Source organism: Dendropsophus ebraccatus, chromosome 6, assembly GCF_027789765.1.
Source record: "Dendropsophus ebraccatus isolate aDenEbr1 chromosome 6, aDenEbr1.pat, whole genome shotgun sequence".
Classification (NCBI taxonomy): domain Eukaryota; kingdom Metazoa; phylum Chordata; class Amphibia; order Anura; family Hylidae; genus Dendropsophus; species Dendropsophus ebraccatus.
Window position 1 is genome coordinate 13,263,258 of NC_091459.1, and position 23,719 is coordinate 13,286,976.

General features: G+C 40.4%; 1 protein-coding gene across 1 annotated transcript in view; it reads left to right on the plus strand.

The window, feature by feature from the left end:
- The window catches only part of CSMD1 (CUB and Sushi multiple domains 1), a 946,348-nt gene that overhangs the window by 470,068 nt on the left and 452,561 nt on the right, over nucleotides 1-23,719 (plus strand). Inside the window, exons 6-7 of the mRNA XM_069973446.1 lie at nucleotides 4,478-4,590; nucleotides 9,428-9,505. Of these exons, the coding sequence (XP_069829547.1) occupies nucleotides 4,478-4,590; nucleotides 9,428-9,505 (191 nt within the window). The remainder of the gene's footprint in view (nucleotides 1-4,477; nucleotides 4,591-9,427; nucleotides 9,506-23,719) is intronic.

The window sequence follows — 23,719 nt, forward strand, 5'->3', positions numbered from 1 at the left end:
GGTCAGAGGCGACGTGCGGTGGTCAGAGGCGACGTGCGGTGGTCAGAGGCGACGTGGCGTGGTCAGAGGCAACGCGGTGGTTACGTGCAATCTGGGGGGTTACATGTAATCTGGCATGATTACGGGGAACCTGGGGGGGTTATGTGCAACCTGGAAGGGTTACAGACAATCTGGAATTGTTACTGATAAACTGAAGTGCTTATAGGTAATCTGGGGTGGGTACATGTAATTTGGGGTGGTTACGGGCAATCTGGAGGGGGTCACTGGCAATTTGTGGTGGTTACGGGCAACGTGCGGTGGTTACGGGCAACGTGCGGTGGTTACGGGCAACGTGCGGTGGTTACGGGTAATCTGGGGAGGGGTTAGGGGTAATTTGGGAGTAAACTGCAATTATTACTATAATAAAAAGTGTGTGTTTTATTTTTTTGTATGTTTGTCACTTTTTGTACTTTACATATTCATTTTCACTGTATTACTATGATTACTGTGATATTTTCTATCTCAGTAATCATAGTTCAGTGACAGAGACCAAATTGGTCTCTGTCACTTTAAATTTTCAGAGTTGGCTGGTTGTGAAGCGCATTCGCACTTCATAACCAGCCAGGACGTCGAGGAGGAAGGAGCTCCAGGAGCAGGTGAGTATATGGGGAAGGGGGGGTGACTGGGGGACAGGGGTGACAGGGGGGGTGGGGGGCGACTTGGGGGGTGGGGGGACATCACTTTTTATCCCCTGTCACCAATCATTCATGGTGACAGGGGATAAAAAGTGCCTGGATGCACATGGTACAAGCGATCAGCGGTATATAGTATATACCGCTGATCGCTTGTACCGGGACCCCACAGGGGGTCCCCGATGACTGCCCCATGCTCTCCGCTACCTCCAGTGGCGGAGAGCATGGGGCTTTCATTCATTTTAACTTTTCCATCGCTGTGAACCGACATTAGTCAGTTCACAGCGATGGCCGCGGCCATCTTGGAAATGATGGCCGCCGGGGGAGGGGGGTTAGTGATCGCCCTACTAGGGGGGGCTGATCTGAGGTCTGGGGGACACTTATTTCATCTCCCCCGCCGTAGATTCACGGCGGGGGGAGATGAAAGGCGCCGGCAGCACTGGTAATCTCCTTTACCGGCGGCCGCCGCTATAACGTTAATAGCGGCGATCGTCGGTAAGGGGGGGGCCGGGACGGACCCCACACACTGCCCCAACCCCTCAGCTACCTCCGGTAGCCGGGGGGATGGGGTGGGGGCCGTCCCGGCCCCGTAGCCTTATTCTCTGCCATCGCCGTAAAAAGCTGATGGCAGCAGAATAAGGACCCTTAGTGACCGCCGTAAAAAGCCGTATCGGCGGTCACTAAGGGGTTAATGGTCTTTATAGCCAGAACAGGTCACACATAGGCCGACATGAAGCTGGCATGTATATTGAGACCATGTTGCAAAGTTTTAAATTTGAGCATTAGTTTATATTCCCATTCCCTTCTTTCTCTTTGTGTCTTAAAATGTCCCATTAAGACTGTAACCCGCAGGTCTTCTACTGTGTGTCCCTATGGCAGAACTGGAAGGAGCATACCTATCCACATGCACCATCAAACCTACGACTTACCTTCGATACATTGACGATATCCTGATTATCTGGACTGCAGGTGAGGAGGCCCTGCTTTAATTTCATGAAGACTTCAGCGACTTTCACCCCACCATAAACCTTAAACTAAGCCATTCCCATAGTGAAATCAATTTTTTGGACACAACTATATGCATTAAAGACCACCGGATACTAACATAAATATCCTGCAAACCGACAGACCGAACTGCTTACCTGAGAAGCGACAGCTTCCATCCCAAACATACAAAACAATCCATTATATACAGCCAGGCTATCCGATACAACCGTATCTGCTCAGAAAAAGCAGACCTGGACCAGCACCTCCCTAATCTTAGGACTGAATTCCTCCAATTGGGCTACAAACCAAACATGACGGACAAACAGATCAGCCAAGCAGCAGCCATGAACAGGGACACTCTCCTCACATACAAGGAGGCCCAAGATGAACCCCGAGTGCCCCTAGTTGTCACCTACAACCCACAGCTGGAGATCCTACGAAAGATTTCTAGGGAACTCCAATCTGTGCTACACAAGGACAGCAGACTAAAAGAAATATTCCCAGTCCCCCCACTGCTTTCATTTCGGCAACCACCAAACCTGCGACAAATCATTGTCCGCAGTGCTCTGAAGGCCCCAACGGGTGCAAAACCTGCACACATATCCATACCTGTGACAGTGTACCAGTCCCACAGTCACAGGAGGTACACACAATCAAGGGAACATTTTCTTGCAGATCTTCCAATGTGCTGTATCTGATCATGTGTGTGCGATGCCCCACTACAGGCCTCTATGTGGGGGAAACAGGGCAGAGACTGAGTCAACGTATGAACTCGATTTATTAACAACGGCCGGACAGATGTCCCTGTGGCTGCACATTTCTCTGGAGAGGGACACACAGTAGAAGACCTGCGGGTTACAGTCTTAATGGGACATTTTAAGACACAAAGAGAAAGAAGGGAATGGGAATATAAACTAATGCTCAAATTTAAAACTTTGCAACATGGTCTCAATATCCATGCCAGCTTCATGTCGGCCTATGTGTGACCTGTTCTGGCTATAAAGACCATTAATTACTATTAGGCCATTAATCTGACAACAATCAGATAGCAACAAGAGATCACCATCCTCTTGTCACGCCTCATGAGCTATAGTTTATGGACCTGTTGTAAATAGCAGACCCTGTCTATATATTACATTTTGTTAATTCCAAAGTTTCCTAAAATCCTTTGATGAGTTCTGTTTAGTGTGTATATAAGTCTGTGATTTTTTTCAGTTCTGTATAACATCTTCTCTGACGAAGGGAGCTAGACTCTCGAAAGCTTACACTCAAATATACTCAGTTAGCCTCCAAAAGGTATCGCCTGATTTCTTCTCTGTTGGGATTTCTGTGAGGGAGCTGCTGCTATAGCTCCTCTGTACAAGACCCAAAACCAAGGATTCCTTCATCATTTCCTTTCAAGCCATGTCTGCCTAAAAGCACATAGAGGAGACTGAGATTAATGGGGACTAAAGGGAATAACTCTACCTATGCTGAGTGGCTGCTCTCTGTTCATCCTGATAACTAAGACAGGATCTTAAGTCAAAGGCTAGGTAAGGCTGGGTTCACACTGCGTTTTTGCAATCTGTTTTTTTCATCTGTTTTTTGAAGAAAAAAAAACGGATGAAAAACGGATTGCAAAAACGGATGCATTTGTGTGCATCCGTTTTGATCCGTTTTACCATTGACTTCCATTTAAAAAAAAAAAACGAATCAAAACGGATCTGTTTTATTTTTTTAACGGATACAAAAACGTTGCTGACACTATTTTTTTTGTCCGTTAAAAAAACGGATCCGTTAAACGTATGCTAAAAACGCAGTGTGAAAGTGGGAACCCAGCCTAAATAGGCCCAAAAGCCCAAAACTGTGGTTGCTAGGTTTCCTTAGCCCGGAAATAATAGACAGGTACATTATTTTAACGCCTGCTCTTTAGAACATAACACTCTGTGAACACAGTGGGCGGCATTGCATTGACTTTAATGCAATGCCTCCCCTGCAGTAATGAACGGACGCTGATTCCAGGGGCGTAACTAGAAATAGCTGGGCCCCATAGCAAACTTTTGATTGGGCCGCCCACCTCTTCCACTGACCAATAAGCCATCAAGTGTTGTCATAACTACATAAATACAAATGCTCGTCAGTAGTGCTTTTAGTTTGAGGGACATTTGCAGATCCTGGGAGGCTTGCTTTGCCATCTGGTGCTGCAAATGATGATGGCTCAGGGGGCCCAGTGTATTGCAGGAGCAGGCCATGAGGCCCCCTGATGCTATGGCTGCTACAATGGTAGTTACGCCCCTGGCTGATTCCATTTCAATCTGCATCCATTCTTTACTAAAAAATTACGTTGTGTGAATATAGCCAAAGGCCAATCAGTCCAGCTGAATTAAAACAATATACCAACAGCCATCATTGCACTGACGGGTGGCCAAACAGCGAAATGGCGGATGTGTTTTTTTTTTTTTTCAAAAACAGAGGGGAAAAAAAAATAGTGGGAACATGGCCTTACAATGTTCTGCAGTACTAATGTGGTGCAGCATATTGTGATTAGACCTGCTAAGAGTACTAGAATGGGGGGTCACCAAGCTACTGGCTGCCATCTTAACCACTTATTATGATCACATGGTGTGGCGGTACGTTCAGAGGCAGAGGAGGCCACCATTTGTTTTCTTTTAGGTGCAGTCACTATTGCCTTTGCTGTATTTTTCTTTTAAACTTAAATCACCCTTTACCACAGCTGCCGATGTCAGTATTCATTATCTTACATGAAATAAAAGCATTACTATGCGATAAAACACAACTGTCTAAATCTAAATTGATGTTTTATTTTTCTTACTTTGCAGGTTAACTGGGATGAGTTTGCCGTCTCCCGTTATAAGCAATAAAAACTGGCTACGTCTTCATTTCACATCGGACAGTAACCATAGGAGGAAAGGATTTAATGCTCAGTTTCAAGGTACACGTAACTTTTGAATATACTCTTTCCTGCGTAACATATTGAGGAAGATTTATTAAACCAGGTGTAAAGTGAAACTGGCTCAGTCGCCCCTAGCAACCAATCAGATTCCATCTTTCATTTTCCAAAGAGTCTGTGAGGAATGAAAGGTGGAATCTGATTGGTTGCCAGGGGCAACGGAGCCAGTTTCACTTTACACCATGTTTGATAAATCTCCCCAGACAACTCAGCCACCTGACTGAAGTGGCCACACCCCTTTCTTTATTTCTTAGCCACAATGTAGCTTTGTTAGTGGCTGGGCCATCTATTGAAGCTCACTGAAAATTTGCCCTATTCAAGGGATTTAGACTGAATTACACTACCTAATGATGCACCAAAACTCCTATTACACAGGGCGACCGAGAGGAGCTTGCTGCCGCTGCAATTACACGGGGTAACTGAGAGGAGCAAACAAGTGATGTCAGCTCTGATTTACTCCTCGTTTCCCGCTCGCTGCCGCCGCTGTTACGAGTGGCGGTGGTGAGCGGGTGAGTAAAGGGGGGGCACGGGGAGGTGCGGGGGGCTGCCCGGGTGATCACTACTTCGTTCGGGCAGCCCATAGTGGATAGTGGCGGTCCGCCGAATACGGCCGATAATCATTCTGTGTAATAGGGCCTTAAAGCATCACAACCTTTAGTCACCTTTAGTTACAAAAAGAATAGTTTTAAAATTAAATATGTGCAAAAAGAACTAATTTTTAAAGATAATATATCCATCTATAATCATGAAATAATGTCATCCAGTGCTCTATTTCTGAGGCCACCACCATTGCCAGGTATGTATATGTATATATATATATATATATATATATATATATATATATATATATAATTTATTATTTATTTATTTTTTAATCGATATCAGTGTGGACATTCCCTGTCCTTCTCGGTAGATAGGAATGGGGGCCTCATTTGATATACATCTAAACCTTCCTTATTCTGACAGCTTTAAGCAACATATTCAGCTATTTCTAATGACCACTTTCAGGCTACAGTATGTTGCCATAAGGTATTAATTTCTTTAACAATGTCCGTTGGTAATTAAATTAATACGTTTGCATTGATTTCAATGCAACAACGGCCATAGTATATACACACAGTATACTTTACAGCCATTTTTGAACTTTAGTCACAGAAAATAAATGAGCATGTCTATTTTCTACAGCTGCAGTTTGGTAAACAGTGGCTGTAGAAAAAAGTTGTGCACACAATGTAAAGTACGGCTGCCAACCTTATTTTACATTGTGTTTAATGCTTAATTGGATTGCAGGCACACCCAAAGGCCCAGAGTCAAAATGGGAAAAAGATAATGTTCCTGTAGCCGATATGGCAGTGTTAGTCGAAGGAACATGTAGTTCAGTGGTCGTAGTTTGTTGTACAATACATAGTTTACTACGTCTGCTGTATTATGGTGTATGAACATAGCCTTAAAGGGAACCTGTCACCCCCCGTGCCGGGGTGACAGGCTCCCGACCCCCCGTTAGAGCCCCCTATACTCACCTAATCCCGCCGGGTCCCGCTTCTGGATCCGGTCGGGTCATGGAGATCTCAGCCGCTGCATCCCGGCGCGCGCGCTCCTCAGATGAGTCCAACACTCAGAGAATGACGGAGCGCTGGACTCTCCTGTCATTCTCTATGAGTGTTGGACTCATCTGAGGAGCGCGCGCGCCGGGCTCCTCAGGGGGAATGTACCATCAGGTACATCTCTGTGCCTCCTTTACCTTAATTGGTTTGCACCAGAGTGGGGATCCTTTTTTTGAACTGCCTCCCGATTTCTGCACTCGCCACTGATCTTTTCCCAAGCACCAGCCCCCCCCAAGCACTATGGGCAGGCTCACTGGCGCCCAGTGTGACAAAACTCCGACCCCTCGGTGTGGCGGGCCTGCCACCAGTGCTCTAGGGCGTGCTGATACTCGGGAAGAGACCGGCGCTAAGTGGGGGAAGCAGGAGGCAATTCAAAAAAGAGGAGTGTACCACTGGCATCCCCGTGCAGATCGATTAAAGGGAATGTACCATCAGGCTCGGGCTAAAGCACTGGAGGCGGGTCAACCCACCCCCAGTGGGGGGTGGAAATGGAACTGTGTCATAAAGGGTCAGGGGTTTCCTCCCACTGGGGGTGGGTTGGCCCGCCTCTAGTGCTTCAGCCCGGGCCTGATGGTACATTCCCTTTAAGGTAAAAAAAAAAGCACAGAGATGTACCTGATGGTACAGTCACTTTAAAATTGCTTTTACTTTTCTTTATTGTCCGCTGATGATCCTTATTCTATTTACCTTTTTTTTTTCTTTTTAAGTAAATAATTGGTAATAATTTCCTAACACGATTGCCCTATTTTCTCTGGAAATAGAAGTGAATACTCACATTTAAAAGATAACTTTTTTTTCTCTTTAAGGATTATCTCTGGACAAAGAACATTACCCCAGGGTTCTCATTACTAGAGATACATTGCTAGCATTTGGGATTTACCTTAGCAGCCCTCCTCAAAGCCAGTCTACATTGCTTGATGCACATGATAGATATAGATCAGTAATAAAAATTTGCTGTGAGAAGGATGTGGTATAGTCATTCAGTATCCAATGCAGCACAGTGGAGTTCCCTCTATTAAAAATATTACTAGCATTTTCTACCATTATATATCTATAAATAGTCGTATGCTGGCAGTAATCAATACAATTAGGTCAGGATACGAGTCAACGGTGTTTCAGCAGTAGCTTGGATTATTGTTACTAGCAAGCTTAAAATAAAGTGGCAATAAAGTTTACAGGACGGGAAGAAGGCCAAATAAATAACAAGGATCTGAATGTAGTAACTGGCATAGATGCAGACATACAGAAGCTTATTTAATGTTGAAGAAGTATTACACTGTACATTTGCCCTGAAATCAATTTAAAGGTAGAAAACCGAAAATGTGCCTCTGTATACTTGGAATAGATGTCAAATGGGGTCAGTATTATAAGCTGGAGATTTATCAAACATGGTGTAAAGTGAAACTGGCTCAGTTGCCCCTAGCAACCAATCAGATTCCACCTTTCATTTTCCAAAGAGTCTGTGAGAAATGAAAATGGGAATCTGATTGGTTGCTAGGGGCAACTGAGCCAGTTTCACTTTACACCATGTTTGATAAATCTCCAAAATAGTCCTTACAAATTATATGCAACATTTTAGTGCCCTACTATAAAACAAGTGGATCATCTGGTGGGTTCAGGTTCCAATTAAAGAATTCCAGCATTTTTTTTTTTATTAAAGTATTGTATTGCCCCCCAAAAGTTATACAAATCACCAATATACACTTATTACGGGAAATGCTTATAAAGTGTTTTTTTCCCCTGCACTTACAACTGCATCAAGGCTTCACTTCCTGGATAAAATGGTGATGTCACTTCCTGGATCAAATGATGATGTCACTTCCTGGATAAAAATGATGATGTCACTTCCTGGATAACATGGTGATGTCACTTCCTGGATAACATGGTAAAGTCACTTCCTGGATAACATGGTGATGTCACTTCCTGAATAAAATGGTGATGTCACTTTCTGGATAACATGGTGATGTCACTTCCTGGATGACATGGTGATGTCACGACCCGACTACCAGAGCTGTGCGGGCTGTGGCTCCTGGAGAGAGAGATGATGGCAGGGGAATGCTCAGTGTCCCTCCAGTGCCCTGTGTCCCTCAGTGTCCCCCTGCCATCATCTTCTCCAGCAGCCACAGTCCGCACAGCTCTGGCAGTTGGGTCGTGACATCACTGTGTTATCCAGGAAGTGACATCACCATGTTATCCAGGAAGTAAAGCCTGGATGCAGTAGTAAGTGCAGGCAATAATGCCTGCAGTATTATGAAGGCATTTCCCATAATAAGTGTATATTGGTGATTTGTATAAGTTTTGGGGGGCAATACAATACTTTAATAAAATATTTTTGCCGGACTTCTCCTTTAATGTTTTAAGGTAAAAACGAGGCCTGCAGGATCCAAGGATTATTTATCATTTTTGGGGTTATTTAAAAAACAATCGGATAGCCTTTATCAATGACATGTCACTTGCTTGCTGAGAAATAACTCAAAACTTGCAAAAAGTGTAGTAATTGTTTCTGGGAACTTTTCAGGACAAGATATCTTGTATATACATGAGGATTAGTTCTATATCGGGTCATCATATGACTTGTATATGGCATTCTTCACCAGATGTCTGCTCTGCCAGCTTCTTCTGTACTTTTCAGTTGTCCCAGAGCCTAAAATTTGTGGTGTCTGCCATAGACTGCACATACACAAAGAAGGAGATCCTGCACTTCTATTTTTCTATACACATCATAAGGAGCATGAAAGGCGTGCCCTGGGGTAAAATCTGTTAGGTACAGTAGATCCTGTGTAGTCTTTTTGCCATATCTGTGCAGCTTCTGGTTTCTCCAGTCCATCTTCCTCCCATCTTCCTCCTCATCCCTCTCCTCTTCAAAGACTTATATTGCCAGCTTGTAATATGATGTCACACAGAGCTAAAGGTCTATCTTGTAAAGAATATATGAAATGTAGCTACTTTTTCAGAGTGAATGGCAGTTTTCTAGAGGGTGTGTGTGTGTGTGGGGTGGGGGTGGGGGGGGTATACTTCATAAGACAAGAAAGAAGCATTTTTGTCTTTTAAGAATTATTACAATCTTCCTTACATTTCCTGTGCTATTTATTTATTCAAATGTCATTGTGACATTTATGGTCTGTATATTCTATTTTTATTCCTCTATATTATATTATTCTATAATGCTAATATTCCCTATTTCAGTTATTAATTTCTATGTGTCTATTTTACAGTAAAAAAAGCAATTGAACTGAAATCGAGAGGGGTAAAGATGTTGCCCAGCAAAGAAAGCAACCACAAGAATTCTGTATGTAAGTAATCCTCTTCCAACCTTGTACTCTTTGAATATTCGAACAGCATGCCCTCATATATTAATTTAATATATAGGAGAAAAAAATTACCCAAAGTGTATTAAAACCACATATATAGTTATTATTTATTTGCAGCTTTTAAGCTTTGTTAAAAGAATATTGTAAGGGGTTAGTCTAGCTTTTAGCGCAGGTAGTCATCACAGAGTGCTCTTGCATTGCTTTAGCAGTCAGAAGCCTAATTATGACCTTTAGGTCTGCCAAATACGGAAGCAAAACATTTAAAAATAACCTGCACACGGTAGGTATCACTACATTCTTGATGATCCAAACTATTAAAATCTTATACCTATCTGTCTTGTCTGTGCCGTACCCCGGCTTTCCATAACCAGACAGGTAAAAACCAAACTGCAACGGACTAGTATTACCAGGGTTGAAAGCGTAATGTATTTTGGCCCTTCCCAGGCTAATAACACTAGCCTGTTCACACCTTGGTCCCCAAGCATAAAAAATAATAGTACCTGGCTCTTGTTGGTATGACTAAGTTTCTGCACTATAACAGACACCTATCAGCTTCACTACTAAGCTAGTAGTAAATAAAGACTAATAATAATAATAATAATAATAATAATAATAGTAAAAAAAAAACAAAATAAAAAAGACACACCTCATTGAACATTTTAATAAAAAATAAATCTGCTGGTCTGATATAGTCCTCAAATCCATGAAGCTTAAAAAATAAAATTACCTGGCTCTTCCTGGTTTGAGTAAATACCTGCTTAGTAATGGACACAGTCTATCCATCAGATTCACTACTAAGTCAGCAGTAAGTAAAGAAAAATAAAACAACACTAGTAAAAAAAAAAAAACAACACCCCTCATTGAACAATATATTAACTACCAAAGGACCGTGCCAATTTTTACTTTTGCTTTTTAGTTTTTTACTTCACCTTCTAAGAGCCATTGCACTTTTATTTTTCAACCAACATCGCTGTTTGGAGTCTTATTTTTTGTGCCACGATTTCTAGTCTTCATTGGTACCATGATTGTTTATTATTACTACATGTAGTACAGTGGAATAAAGTACAATCTGCCAATTCCTGATGCTATTTGTTCATCTCTAAATAAGGTCGCTAGAGTATATTACCTATTGCATTTAAAGGGATCCTAATCACTACCAGGATACACTACCAAAGTGTAACATCCAAGCCGACGCAGACTTCAACACCAGACTCTGTCCATAAAGTACGACAGAAGATGCACCGCGCACCCTAATTTAGTGCACGAATTGTTTATTGCCTTGCACTGGTCTGATCGCTGCTCTATTCCTTTCTTTGCCATGTTAATTGGTATTCCGCAATACCTGTCTATTTTTCTTACTGACTTTGTTCTTGGCTGCAAACAGTAATACTAGGTGTGATTTACCGATCCCTTTCCCACTTCCTACTAGCCTGTGATCTGTATGGTCTGGATGTCAGAGGACTGCTCCAATCCTGCCCCAGACTAGGACTCTGACATCACATAAGAATACTCTGACCCTTCATTCAGTACTTCCTATAAGTCTATTTAGATTTCTGACTTCCACTTCTCTGACTTCCTAATTTCCCGCTTACTTGGTTCTGTATTTACTATCTCCAGCTTTGACCTATATCTGCCTTACCAATTATTATTGTGTTTGTTTGTCTTGCTTTGTCTCTGTGAGCACCGTTGAATAAGGAGGGACTGTCAACCTGTTGTCACTGATCACCTAGTGTCAGGCCAGCAAGTAGGCAGGGACAGTTTTGGAGGTGCCTAGATACAGGGCTTACTGTTGTGTCTTTCCTGTCTGATTTCTCTGGACAATTTCTCTGGATACTGAACATATTTTTACTTGGATTATTATTAGTTATATATTATAATTGTCCAGATGACTGGGCAAGATAGTTCTTCTTAAGCCTTGACCCTTCCATAGTCTTTTGACAAATGAATTTTTTAAGTCAATCCTGTTAAACATGAAAAACTGTACACCAAAAGCAACCAAGAATTTGTTAGCATTATTTGTCATTACCAGTTTTTAAGTAAGTTTGATCAGGTAGATCTACTGTCTACTGAATATAGACCAATGTGTTTAATAAGGGTAGTTTATGCCAATGGTCACATTAAAAAACTAATTTAATAAATTGCTTTACCAGATGCCCAGATGACCTTGTGACATAGCCTGAAACTCCATGCTACCCATTGGAATTCTGAGTTGACAGCAGTAAAGCATATTTATTTGTAAAACAGCAATACTTACAATGGGGATTTGCTTCTGAATGAAAAAAGGAGCATGATTAAATGACCTGAATAACTTAAGGCAGCTTATTAAATTAAGCTTTTGAGTTGTGGTTTGGAGAACGCCTTAACCCTATGCCCTGCAAGTGATGAAACACGATTATTTGAACTAAATGCATCGGTGGCATACGCCACATTGTGCAATTGAAAAAGACCCAATATCAGGGTCTAGGACAACACTTATTATTACAGAGAAGATTTCTAAATTGCTCATAAATGCCAATAAACTATTCATTATTAACAGATGTTTCCTGGAAAAAGTCAAAACCAAACTCAATCTGGTCTTTGTTTTTGGAGCAAATATCATTTTGGATAAGATCCAATATTATCTTCTGGGCTAATTTTGCCCTAACTTTGCAATTACTATTGAATCTAAATGAGTTCAGTTGTTTACATTGGATTCTATTTCATGCCTAATATAAAGGTCATTATTCTGAGGATGGAAGAAATAACAACGAGAAGCACATACGTGACACTGATATGTTATATTTGCAACGTATTTAGGTTTATCAATAGACTAAAATATAAAATGTGTAAAAATAAAATGAATCAGTCGCATCTTCATAAGTTTATTGACTGGGCTATTAATGAGTTTATACAGTCTTCTATCAAATATATTATTGCTATTTTGTCATAGCCAGTTATGCAAATTTTCTCCTTGTTATCATCCAAAACAATTTAGACATGGAGAGTTTGGACTTTGACCAGTACTAAGATACGAGCTGCCAATTTGTTCTCTCAAATGCTCAGTTGAGAGGCTACTGCCAACGTTTGAATATCATTTTGTCAATATAGCAAATATTAAAATTCTGGCTGAGATTTTAAGTATTTGTGAGTTCAAAACATTAGGTTTATATATCTAAACTACCACATTTACATTTTATGCTTTCCTCTTGCTTTGTTAAATGATCCCTTTATGAACCTGCATCCAAATTGCGTGCATGTTCTGAAGCATTGTCACCAGTTCGGAGAAATAGCTTTGTTGTATTTACCGCAAAATGACTCTTAGAAGTTCACTCAAGGGTATTCAAACAAACACTAAAGATCAAGTGCCATTTTTTTTTTTTTTTTGCAAAAATTATTTTTTGTCATAAAATATTTGAGCACTCATTTTTATTTATTTTGTCAGTAAGGGTTACTATCTGTCACATAATGTTTTCATTGCTTATTCATTAACCCCTTTATGACTGAGGTCATTGGTGCCCGAATGTCCGGGTCAAATTATTGCAATGTTCCTCTCCGCCTTCTAGGAGCTATAGTGCTTTTTTTTTTCCACCTACAGGGCTGGTTGGGGTGTCATTTTTTGCACCTTGATCTCTTGTTTTTATTTATATCATATTGGTATTACAGGAAAATTATGATCGCTTTTTGTAAATTTTTTCCTGAAAAAAAAATCAGCAATCCTGTTTGTTTGTTTTTTTGCCATTCACTGTGCGGGAATAAAATTGTTTTATTTTAATTGATTGGACAATTCCGCACATTGCGATACGTGATATGTTTATTTATTTATATATTTTTTTACTTATTTTTATAATGGGCAAGGAGGTATTTTAAACTTTTCTTTGGGGTGTTATAAGGGATTTTTAATACTATTTAAAACTTAATTACAGGTTTTTTAAAACACATATATTATTGTAAAAGATGCAATCATTAGATTGCATGTACTGATCTATGCCATGTTATCGGTGATCTCTGCATAGAGCCTGCCTGAGAGCAGACTCTATACACAGATGGCGATCCGACAGGACAGAGGTAAGTGTCTTATCCTCGCCCACCGGTACGAGTGATCGGGATGTGGTCCCAATCAGTCAGTGACAGGTGCTTAACCTGTCACTGGCTTCCTTAAATGCTGTGATCAAAATTGCAGCTGCCTGTCATTATCTCCAGGCCCTGACACACTGATGTGTGCGGGACCACTCTCACTGCAGAAGTCCCACACATATCTACAGCCCCTGAAATTAGGAATGTTTATATAATTTCCTGCTGCAGGGCATCAGCAGCAGGAATGTATGTTAATATACTGTGGATGCGAAGGGGTTAAATAAGTTCAAGGGAGGCCTGGATGCTTTTCTTGAAAAATATAATATTACAAGTTATGGACATGAGATTACATGTGATAGGACACTGATCCAGGGATTTATTATCATTGCCTTTTTTGAGTAATTTTGGGAAGGAATTTTCTCCCTATGATGGGGCAATTTTCAACTGACTCATAGAAGTTTTTGGATCACCACAGTAGGGTTTTTATAGGTTAAACTGGATGGACTCCTGTCTTCTAACAACCGTATTAACTATGTATTATTTAAGTAAACTATTTTTTAATTTTATTTATTTATTTATTTTTATTCAACTTTGGCTTCTTTTTTTTTTTTTGCTGTGAATGTGCTACTCTTTTTTTTTAATTATTAAAAATGTACAGATAAAAGTAGTGATTAAAACAAAGTAAAATATTTAACATAATAAAGAACGATGTTTCTTTTGCTATTTTTTATTACTGCTGTTGCCATTTTATGAGCAATATGCCAATATAGCCACATAGTCACAGTTTTACAATGGTCACTGAGCAATTATATTTTGCTGACACTTTCCGTTTGCTGCAACTCACTTGTCAACTTTGCTGTGTATACTAGGTCAGGGTCAGCAGAGAGCAGAGCATTTAATGTCAGGTTTGTTGTACAGCTGGAGGCCTTGGTAAGGCCGAATTGTAGCACTATACATACAGATAAGGTGCTGTATGCATTTCCCCTGTTAATGTTTGGTCTCTTGGGGAAGGGGATGTACGACATAACCTCCAGGAGACTCTAATAGTCTATGACATTTCTCTATCAATTAGCTACAATTCATTGCAACAGCCATAATGCATTTATTGTAGCACTGCATATACAGACAAAAACCTGAATAATATGTGCTTTCCAACATGGGCAAAGAATGAAACAGAAAGGATGGTTTATTGCATAACCAAGTCAACGCAAAATAATAAAGAATAGAAAAAGAAACAAAAAATAATAATGCCAGTATGATTCAAAAAAGGATCAGAGCACCATGTTGTGCAATACTGTCCCTGTGTCAAGTAGATGGAGTTCATTCATGACTAGAGATGAGCGAACCGGGTTCGGGTTCAAGTCGATCCAAACCCGAACGTTCGGTATTTGATTAGCGGGGGCTGCTGAACTTGGATAAAGCTCTAAGGTTGTCTGGAAAACATGGATACAGCCAATGACTATATCCATAATTTCCACATAGCCTTAGGGGGCTTTATCCAACTTCAGCAGCCACCGCTAATCAAATGCCAAAAGTTCGGGTTCGGATTGACTTGAGCATGCTCGAGGTTCTCTCATCTCTATTCATGACCCATGTCGGCCAAAATTAAGCATGGATAGTAACTACAGACCAGTATATAGCCATCATTCATGACTCATGTCGGTCAATCCAATGAAAAGTAATGACTTTTATTACCAAAATAGCCAGTAAGTCTGTCTGGTATCCTGTACAGTCATCCAGGTAGGTACTGTTCTGGCCTAAGGTCAGAACACCGATCCGTCAGGATGGCGGTAAGTACCTCGCCTGTCAGGGAAAGCAATTTAAATCATGGCTTCAGGGGTCCTGATTAGTCAGTGACAGGTATTTATCTCTTGAACACCATGATTAATTCACATTAATACAGTGATTGGGGCTTCCTGTAACTATCCCTGGCTCCCCACTAAGGTGTGCAGGGCTGCTCACATTGAAGTGGCATCACACACATTAAAACCTGTTAACAGCAGGAACATATAAATAAGTTCCTACTACACGGGGCATCAGCAGTAGAGACATATATTTGTATTGCTTACATGAAGGGGTTAATGGTTTTGTACCTGGTCGTTAACTGAAGCAGCTGCTTGGTTGGTCTGCTGCTGAAGCTGCTGTTGGGCTGCCTAATGCTGCATTAACACTGAACGATTATCGTGCGAATTTGCACGATAATGATCGAATTTGAACGATAATCGTACGTGTAAACGCAGTGAACAGTCAAAAGACGAGCGAGAAATACTTCATTTTGATCTTTGAACATGTTGTCGTCGTTGGTCATTCGCAAAAAAAAAAACCGCAGATCGTTCCGTGTAAACAGTCGTTCACCGATTTAACCTATGTGCGAGATAGGCTTAAGCGATCGCAAAACGATTTTTCCGTATGATATATCATTCCGTCTAAATGCTGATCGTTATAAAAAAAAATTGTTACTTCGAAATCGTTAATTGTACGGTCGGGCAAATTATCGCTCCGTGTAAATGCAGCATTACAGTCCTGCGACCCTCCACACCTGAACAGAGTATTGAAGAAGCCAGCAGAGCTGCTACCCTCCATATCCTGTGTGATCTCTCCCTAAGGAAACTGCCTAGCAGCAGCTATGGTGGGCAGCTGCTGAAATATGTTATCCTGACGGACACTGGTAGCACTCAGTAGCTAGTGCATTGTGATTGGCTTTAATATCCAGCCATTTATTGCGCACTTTTATGATGCGTTTACACGAAACGATAATTGGCCCGATCGTACGATTAACGATGTCGTAGTAACTATTTTTTATTCATAACGGTCAGCGTTTAGACGGTACGATATATCGTATGTAAATTCGTTTTGCGATCGCTTAAGCCTATCTCACACATTGGTTAAATTGGCGAACGACTGTTTACACGGAACGATCTGCGATTTTTTTGCAAACGACGATTTTAGAACATGTAAGATCAAAATGAACGATTTCTCGTTCGTTGTTTGATCGTTCGCAGCGTTTACACGTACGATTATCGTTCGAATTTTATCGTTATCGTGCGAATTCGCATGATAATCGTTCAGTGTAAACGCAGCTTTAGTCTTACAACCTGCAATTGGCTTAATCGGAAAACAACTACCTGGTCCATCTAGTCTGCCCTTATACTACTTCCTTTCCTATTATCTTAGAATACATATGTTTATTTCAGACATGTTTAATTTCAGTTACTGTAGATTTACCTGCCCCATCTGCCGGAAGTTTGTTCTAAGTAAAGTATTATTTTCTCATGTTGTTTCTGATGTTTTAACCAACCAACTGCTGTAATGTCTTTGTGGCGTCACTGTGTTCCAGCGCTGGTACACAGTGACGTCACCAAGATGATGGTGCTCGATCCCGCAGCTGCCTCTCATTAACCCCTTAAATGCCGCGATGCACAGAAAAGTTTAAGGTGCTCAGTGACAGGACAAGCTCTTGTCACTGAGTGATCACGACCCCTGCAGTCATGTTGCGAGGGTCCCGATCGCTTGTACCAATGAGCGGTGGTAAGCCACTTACCTCCGTTCTGTCGGATGGGCAATCTATGCAAAGAGTTTACTTTCAGGCAGGCTGTATGCATAGATCGCAGACAACACTAATCTATGCTATGCTATGGCATAGAACACTATAAGCAATCTAATGATTGCATGTTAAACTAAAATAACAATGTAAAAAAAACTGTAATACATTTTTTTTAAGTCCTAAAAAACCTTCATAACCCCCCCCAAAAAAAGTTAATTAAAATAAAAATATATAAAAAAAATAAAATATATAAAATATATAAAAAAATAAATAAACGTTTTATGCATCGTAGCGTGCAGAATTGTCTGATCTTTTAAAATATAACATTATTGTTCCTGCACGGTGATCGGCGTAAACTAAAAAAGCACACAAGGATTGCTGATTTTTTAAAATTATATATCAGAAAGACAAAAAAAAAGCGATCAAAACTTTTCTTTTACACCAATATGATATTAATAAAAACTAGAGATCACGGTGAAAAAAAAGGACACCCCAACCAGCCATGTAGGTCGAAAAACAACAGCGCTATGGCTCTTAGAAGGCGGGGAGGAACATTGCATTAATTTGACCTGGACATCCGTGCATCAATGGGCTCGGTCTTGAAGGGGTTAAAAAAAGGAAAATAATAATTCCTCTAATAATAGTATAAAATCTAAACATCTGTACCCAATGTTTCTGGTGCTATCAAAAAGAAATAGGTAACAGTCACAGTGACTTCATGCTGTCACCGGGAGAATTACTTTATCATAACACCCTGTTTACACTCTCCATTTAGAGAGAAAACACAGAATATATTTCTCCATAGAATCCACAGGGAAGCTGATTTCTCCATAGATGCTTTTATTACCCAAATTGCTTCCACAGCCTCCGTGGCAGTGCATTGTAATTTTAAACTATTGCAAACTATTATAACATCAAGCAGCAGCATCGGATAAGAGCTAGTCCTCAAACTTGTGATATAACTGTAATCAGATGAGTCATCTTATTACACATAGCTCTAAAATTTAAAGCACAACTGTACTGCAAACTATTGAGATAGATAGCTAGATAGATAGATAGATAGGAGATAGATAGACTATTTTCTTTATTTCCCTATGTTCTATTATTATATATTATATTTTCAGTCTGACACAGTGCTCTCTGCTGCCACCTCTGGCCGAGACAGGAACTTTCTCTCTGTTTTCTATTAATCCCCATAGAAAACCTCTCCTGCTCTGGACAGTTCCTGTCTCGGCCAGAGATGTCAGCAGAGAGCACTGTGTCTGACTGAAAATAAAACATTTCCTGCAGGACATATAGGAGCTAATAAGTACAGGAAGACTTGAGGTTTTTTAATAGAAGTAAATTACAAATCTATATAACATTCTGACACCAGTTGATTTGAAATTGGTGTCGCCCCATGGGGCGAGTGGGGGATGTGACAGGTGTACGCCAGGGAGAAGGGGTGAATTAGAAGTGCAATTTAGATGTGATCAAGTTGTAATAAACTCCTATTTTTACAGTCTGTTTTATTTTTACAGAATTAAAAAAAAAAATGGTACTTAATAGTTTTTCTTTTCATTTTAATAAACAATTCCTAGAAACATGGACGAGCATGAGAGTCCAGCATCATTCAATTATGTGCAGTGGTGCCTGAGGCAGTAACGTTTCTACTTTTGTGTTAGATCCCAAGTGATCAAAGTGATCTCTAGGACATGAGCATCCAGACCCCAATCGCTAGGACAGCGGTGAGAGAAGCACACGGCTCAGTGCTTCTCTCTCCACTCTCTGTCTAGGAAAGTGAGGCAGTTCCATAGAGTAGCATTATGAGACCGTCTCAGTCCCTTATTACAAAGTCGTGAGAAAATGCACTTAGTGTCGGTTCACACATATCCACTGTGATTCTTGTACTGTCAGCTTGATTAGGTTTACATACTCGTAGCGGAATTTTATTTCTGCTGTAAGTATGTAAACGCTTTAACCCACCTTGGCCCTGCGAATACTTTAATCGTCCACGCTCTGGCCTGCTTCTGTGGCTCCTGGTTTCTTAGTATCCTGCTCTTCCAATCAGTGCGCTGTCCTGCCGCTGTCACCGATTGGCTGAGCGAGACATCAGGATGCCGGGAGCAAGCCGGAGCGGACCAGTAAAGTATTCACCGGGCCACAGCAGGTTAAGGGGCGCGGCAGTTACATACTTGCAGCAGGATGAAAATTCCACTGTATGCACACCTATTCAAACTGACAGTACAGGAATCACAGTGGGTTTCGCTACGATTGTGCACCATGAAATCCGCTGCAATTCCGCTATGTGTAAACTTACCCAAAGGCTATGTTCAGGCGTAGTATGAGAGCTGCCGTTCTGTTACCCGGCCGGTCTCAGAAAAGATCATCTTTAGCTCATCTTTAGATGATCTTTAGCGCCGCAGAGTTCTGATTCGGGCGCATCCATGCATCAGATTTCCCCACTGCACACTAACTATGGAGCGTGTGGCCGGAGCTGCTTGCTTCATAGTGTGCACTGACAGGGTTTTCTGAGGCCTCTATTCAATGAATAGCGGCCGCAAAAAACTGACACGTCAGTTTCTCATGGCGCCGCTAGGGGTCCCGGCCAGAGTACATACTATATGTATACACTCCGGACGGGATTCCATATGCGGCAATGTTACGTATATTTTTGTAATAATCACCGCCATTGTTGCAATCGGCAACAAGGGCCGTAGTTTAACGAAAATATACGTAGTGTGAACATAGCCTAAGGGCGCACATTTCCTGGCTCAATTAAGCGATCAAAAACGTTGTTCCTGTGTCTTTTTTTTTCTTATAATGAAAAAATTGTGGTAATTCTGCATTTTTACCATTACTTGTGAGTGACAAAGTGTTGTTGAGCAGCTTTCCCCACACACCATAATAACTCCGATAATGCTGATGATAATAGTACCACAATTAGCATATACTGTATATGCGACACCATTTTAATATACTCTTCCATACAAACAATCTAGGAGTAATATTAGATCTTATATTGTGTACTTTAGCATTTTCTTATTTCTATACTGTATAATGCTAAATCTAAAACTGAATAATTTGCTATATTGAAAAAAAAGGAAGTAAAATGAGAATGCATGTATCTCCCACGAACTATCAATAAATATAACTCTACAGTTCTTATTGTCTGAATCACCATTTCTATTCCTATTTGATGTTTTATTCATTATACTTTTGTTTCCCCGTAGATGCCATTTCCATATGTCACATGTAATCTGCATCAATACACTGTTAGACATGAACATAGCCTATGCCATTGTCAATCAATATGGAAAGCAAAAAAAAAAAAAATATTGTTAATGACGCAATAGCAGGAACAAAAGAAATATTTTATCTTTCTCATTAAGGCCATTAAGAACAAAGAGACAATAGCGCAGATACGGTTTAATTGTCTCTGCCTAAGTGCCCATAAAAGGGAAATCAACGAGTCAACGTGTATTTGTACAGGTCTGCTGAATTTTTGGTGAAAATGTTGCGTGATCTGTGATTAAAGTAACATTTCTGGCCCGGTTGTTGCCCAGCAATTTTATCTGAGCACCAGGACTCCATGCTCAGTTAACCACATGTTAGGCTGCATCTCTGCCCCCTTTCCATAACCCTTGTGCCAGATTTCCTTCCTTTTGCTTGTATAACATTTGTAAAGAATCCTGCTGAGACTTTCCCTACCTAAAAAGCAGTCTGGGAACAACAATCCCTGGGGGGTATTTATCAAAAATGTCATTCCCGTTTTTAACCCCTTCAGGACCGAGCTAATTTTCATTTTTGCGCTTTTGTTTTTAGAAGGCCATAGCGCTTGTATTTTTTCACCTACAGACCCACCAAGCCCTTTTTTTTTTTGCGCCACTAATTGTACTTTGCAATGGCAGGCTTAATTTTTGCATAAGGTACACTGCAAAACTAGAAAAAAAATTAAATGTGTGGTAAAAAACTTTTTTTTTTAATTTGGGGAGATTTTGTGTTTACGTTGTTTGCCCTTGTTATGCATGTTTCTCAAGTTGTTACAATTACAACAATATGTGATTTTTGTAAAAAATTAAAACCTTTTTAAAAAAATAAATGTTCCTTGAAATCGCTCTATTACCATGCTTATAGCACTTTTATCCATTGGTCTATGGGGTCCATTTTTTGCGCCATGATCTGTACTTTCCAACGGTACCTTGATTGCGCATATGTGACTTTTTGATAACTTTTTATTACAATTTTTCTGGATTTCATGTGACCAAAAATGCGCAATTTTGCACTTACACAATTTACCGTGGGAGATCAGTAATCAAATAAATAAATAGTTTGGGCGATTACGCACACGCCAAACATGTTTATTTATTTATTTTAATTTATAAAATGGGGAAAGGTAGGTAATTCAAACTTTTATTAGAGGAGGGGATTTTTTGTTAATATATATATATTTATTTTTTACAAAGATGATTTGCAACAAACGTAGCGAGTGCTGCAATATTTCTACGCTTATACGCTATGAGGCTAACCAGAATATGATGCAGAGAGAACACTGGGTCAAGATACACTAGTAAACTAGGCACAATCGCAGACAAGGAACAGAGACAAGTAAGGATACTTATGGAGCCTGGAGTCCCAGCCCCAGGTGTGATTGGGGCTGAGGCTCCAGGTCCTGCCCAGATAACAACAGCTAAGTCACCAGTCAACAATCAGTAAACACACTACACCATATTTAAACAGCGGCATTGGATTTAATGGTGTTAACACTTTTCTATCCAGAATACCCCTTTTAGTATAATCCCAATGCTATTCAGCAGATTTCTTAAAAGCCAGCTGCTGCAATCTGCATAGATTTTATCTTTAATTTACTTCAGTGTACTGGCATAAATCATGGTAAATTTGTCAGCGCTGTATTTGCAACACAGTGGATTTATTGCATATCTCGACTTCCCCATTGAAATCAAAGGGGAAAATCTGCTATAAATGAATTGCATTTTCCATCCAAGGGCTATGTTTACACACCATAAAAAGTGTCCATTTCTATTGAATATAGAATATATTAAATATTGAATATATGAATAATGGCTGTCCAATAAAAATGATATATGAATATTTCCAAAAACTGACATGCTACAGGCTTGAAATCCATACTGTAGCTTAAGTTTCGCAGATTTATTTCTTGCAGCGATTATGGGGGAAATACAACTTCCAGCACAGTCTTCATGTTACTTAAGTCATATGGAGAGTTTTAGTTTCACATGGTAAAACCTTTATGGAGGAAAATGGAAATTATATAAGTGGACCAGGGACTGCTGTTAAACAGACAGAAGTCCCTGCTCCTTGTATTATACAGAAAGCTAGTGATGCTTTAAAAGAGCATGAGAATGGTTTGTGCCAAAATTGCACCATAATACAATTAATAGTCAAAGGGGTTGTCCAGCAAAAAACTTTTTCTTTGGAATCAACTGGTGTCAGAAAGTTATGTAGATTTGTAATTTACTTCTATTTAAAAAAAAAAAAATCCCAAGTCTTCCCGTACTTATTATCTACTATATATCATACAGGAAATTTTTTATTTTTAGTCTGACAGTGCTCTCTGCTGACATCTCTGGCCGAGACAGGAACTGAACAGTGCAGGAGAGGTTTTCAATGGGAATCCCCATAGAAAACCTTTCCTGCTCTGGACAGCTCCAGTAGTAGCTAATAAGTAAGTGAAGACTTGAGATTTTTTAATAGAAGTAAATTAAAAATCTATATAACTTTCTGACACCAGTTGATTTCAAAGAAAAAGATTTTCACTGGACAACCCCTTTAATCTAAACTTCAACTAGACCAACACAATCTAAGAATGTGACAGACTTACAGTATAAACAGCCTGACCACTCTAATAAATTCAGCACATTGTTAGACTGCCTAGTCTATATTTACGCTATGCTCACACACTGTACTTTTTATCAAGAGAAGGGAAATTGTTTTCAATTAAAACAATGACCATTCTTTTGATAATGCGATGGTTTGCATTGAAGTAATACAAACAACGGCTGTTGTTTCCCACAATGTATTGAACAGCGGCTGTCGTTTGATACTCAAAACAACAGCCGTTGCTTTCAGTGTTAAATAACGTCTGTTGTTTTTACATAGTGGGAACATACCCTTAGGCTATGTTTACACTACGTAAAATTTGTAATAACAACCACCGTGTTTACTACAGAACTTACGTAGTGCTGCCTTCTATGGAATGCCGGCCTGAGTGTATACACATGGTATATTGAACAGCGGCCGCAGAAAACCTGTCAGTTCACACAATGGAGCGTGCGGCTCCGGCCACACGCTCCATTGTGTGCAGCAGGGAATTCAGTTACGGGCGTGCACGGATGCGCCCGCATCCGAATTTAGCAGCAGTGAAGATCATCGGGCCTGTACTGCAGTAGCAGCTGGGATGATCTTCTCTGACACCGACCGTTCCGTCTTACGCAGTGGGAACATAGCCTTAGGCTATGTTCACACTACGTATATTTGAGGCTGTATGTTTGAGGCTATATAGCAACCAAAACAAGGAGTGGATTGAAAACACAGAAAGGCTTTGTTCACACAATGTTGTAATTGAGTAGATGGCCATC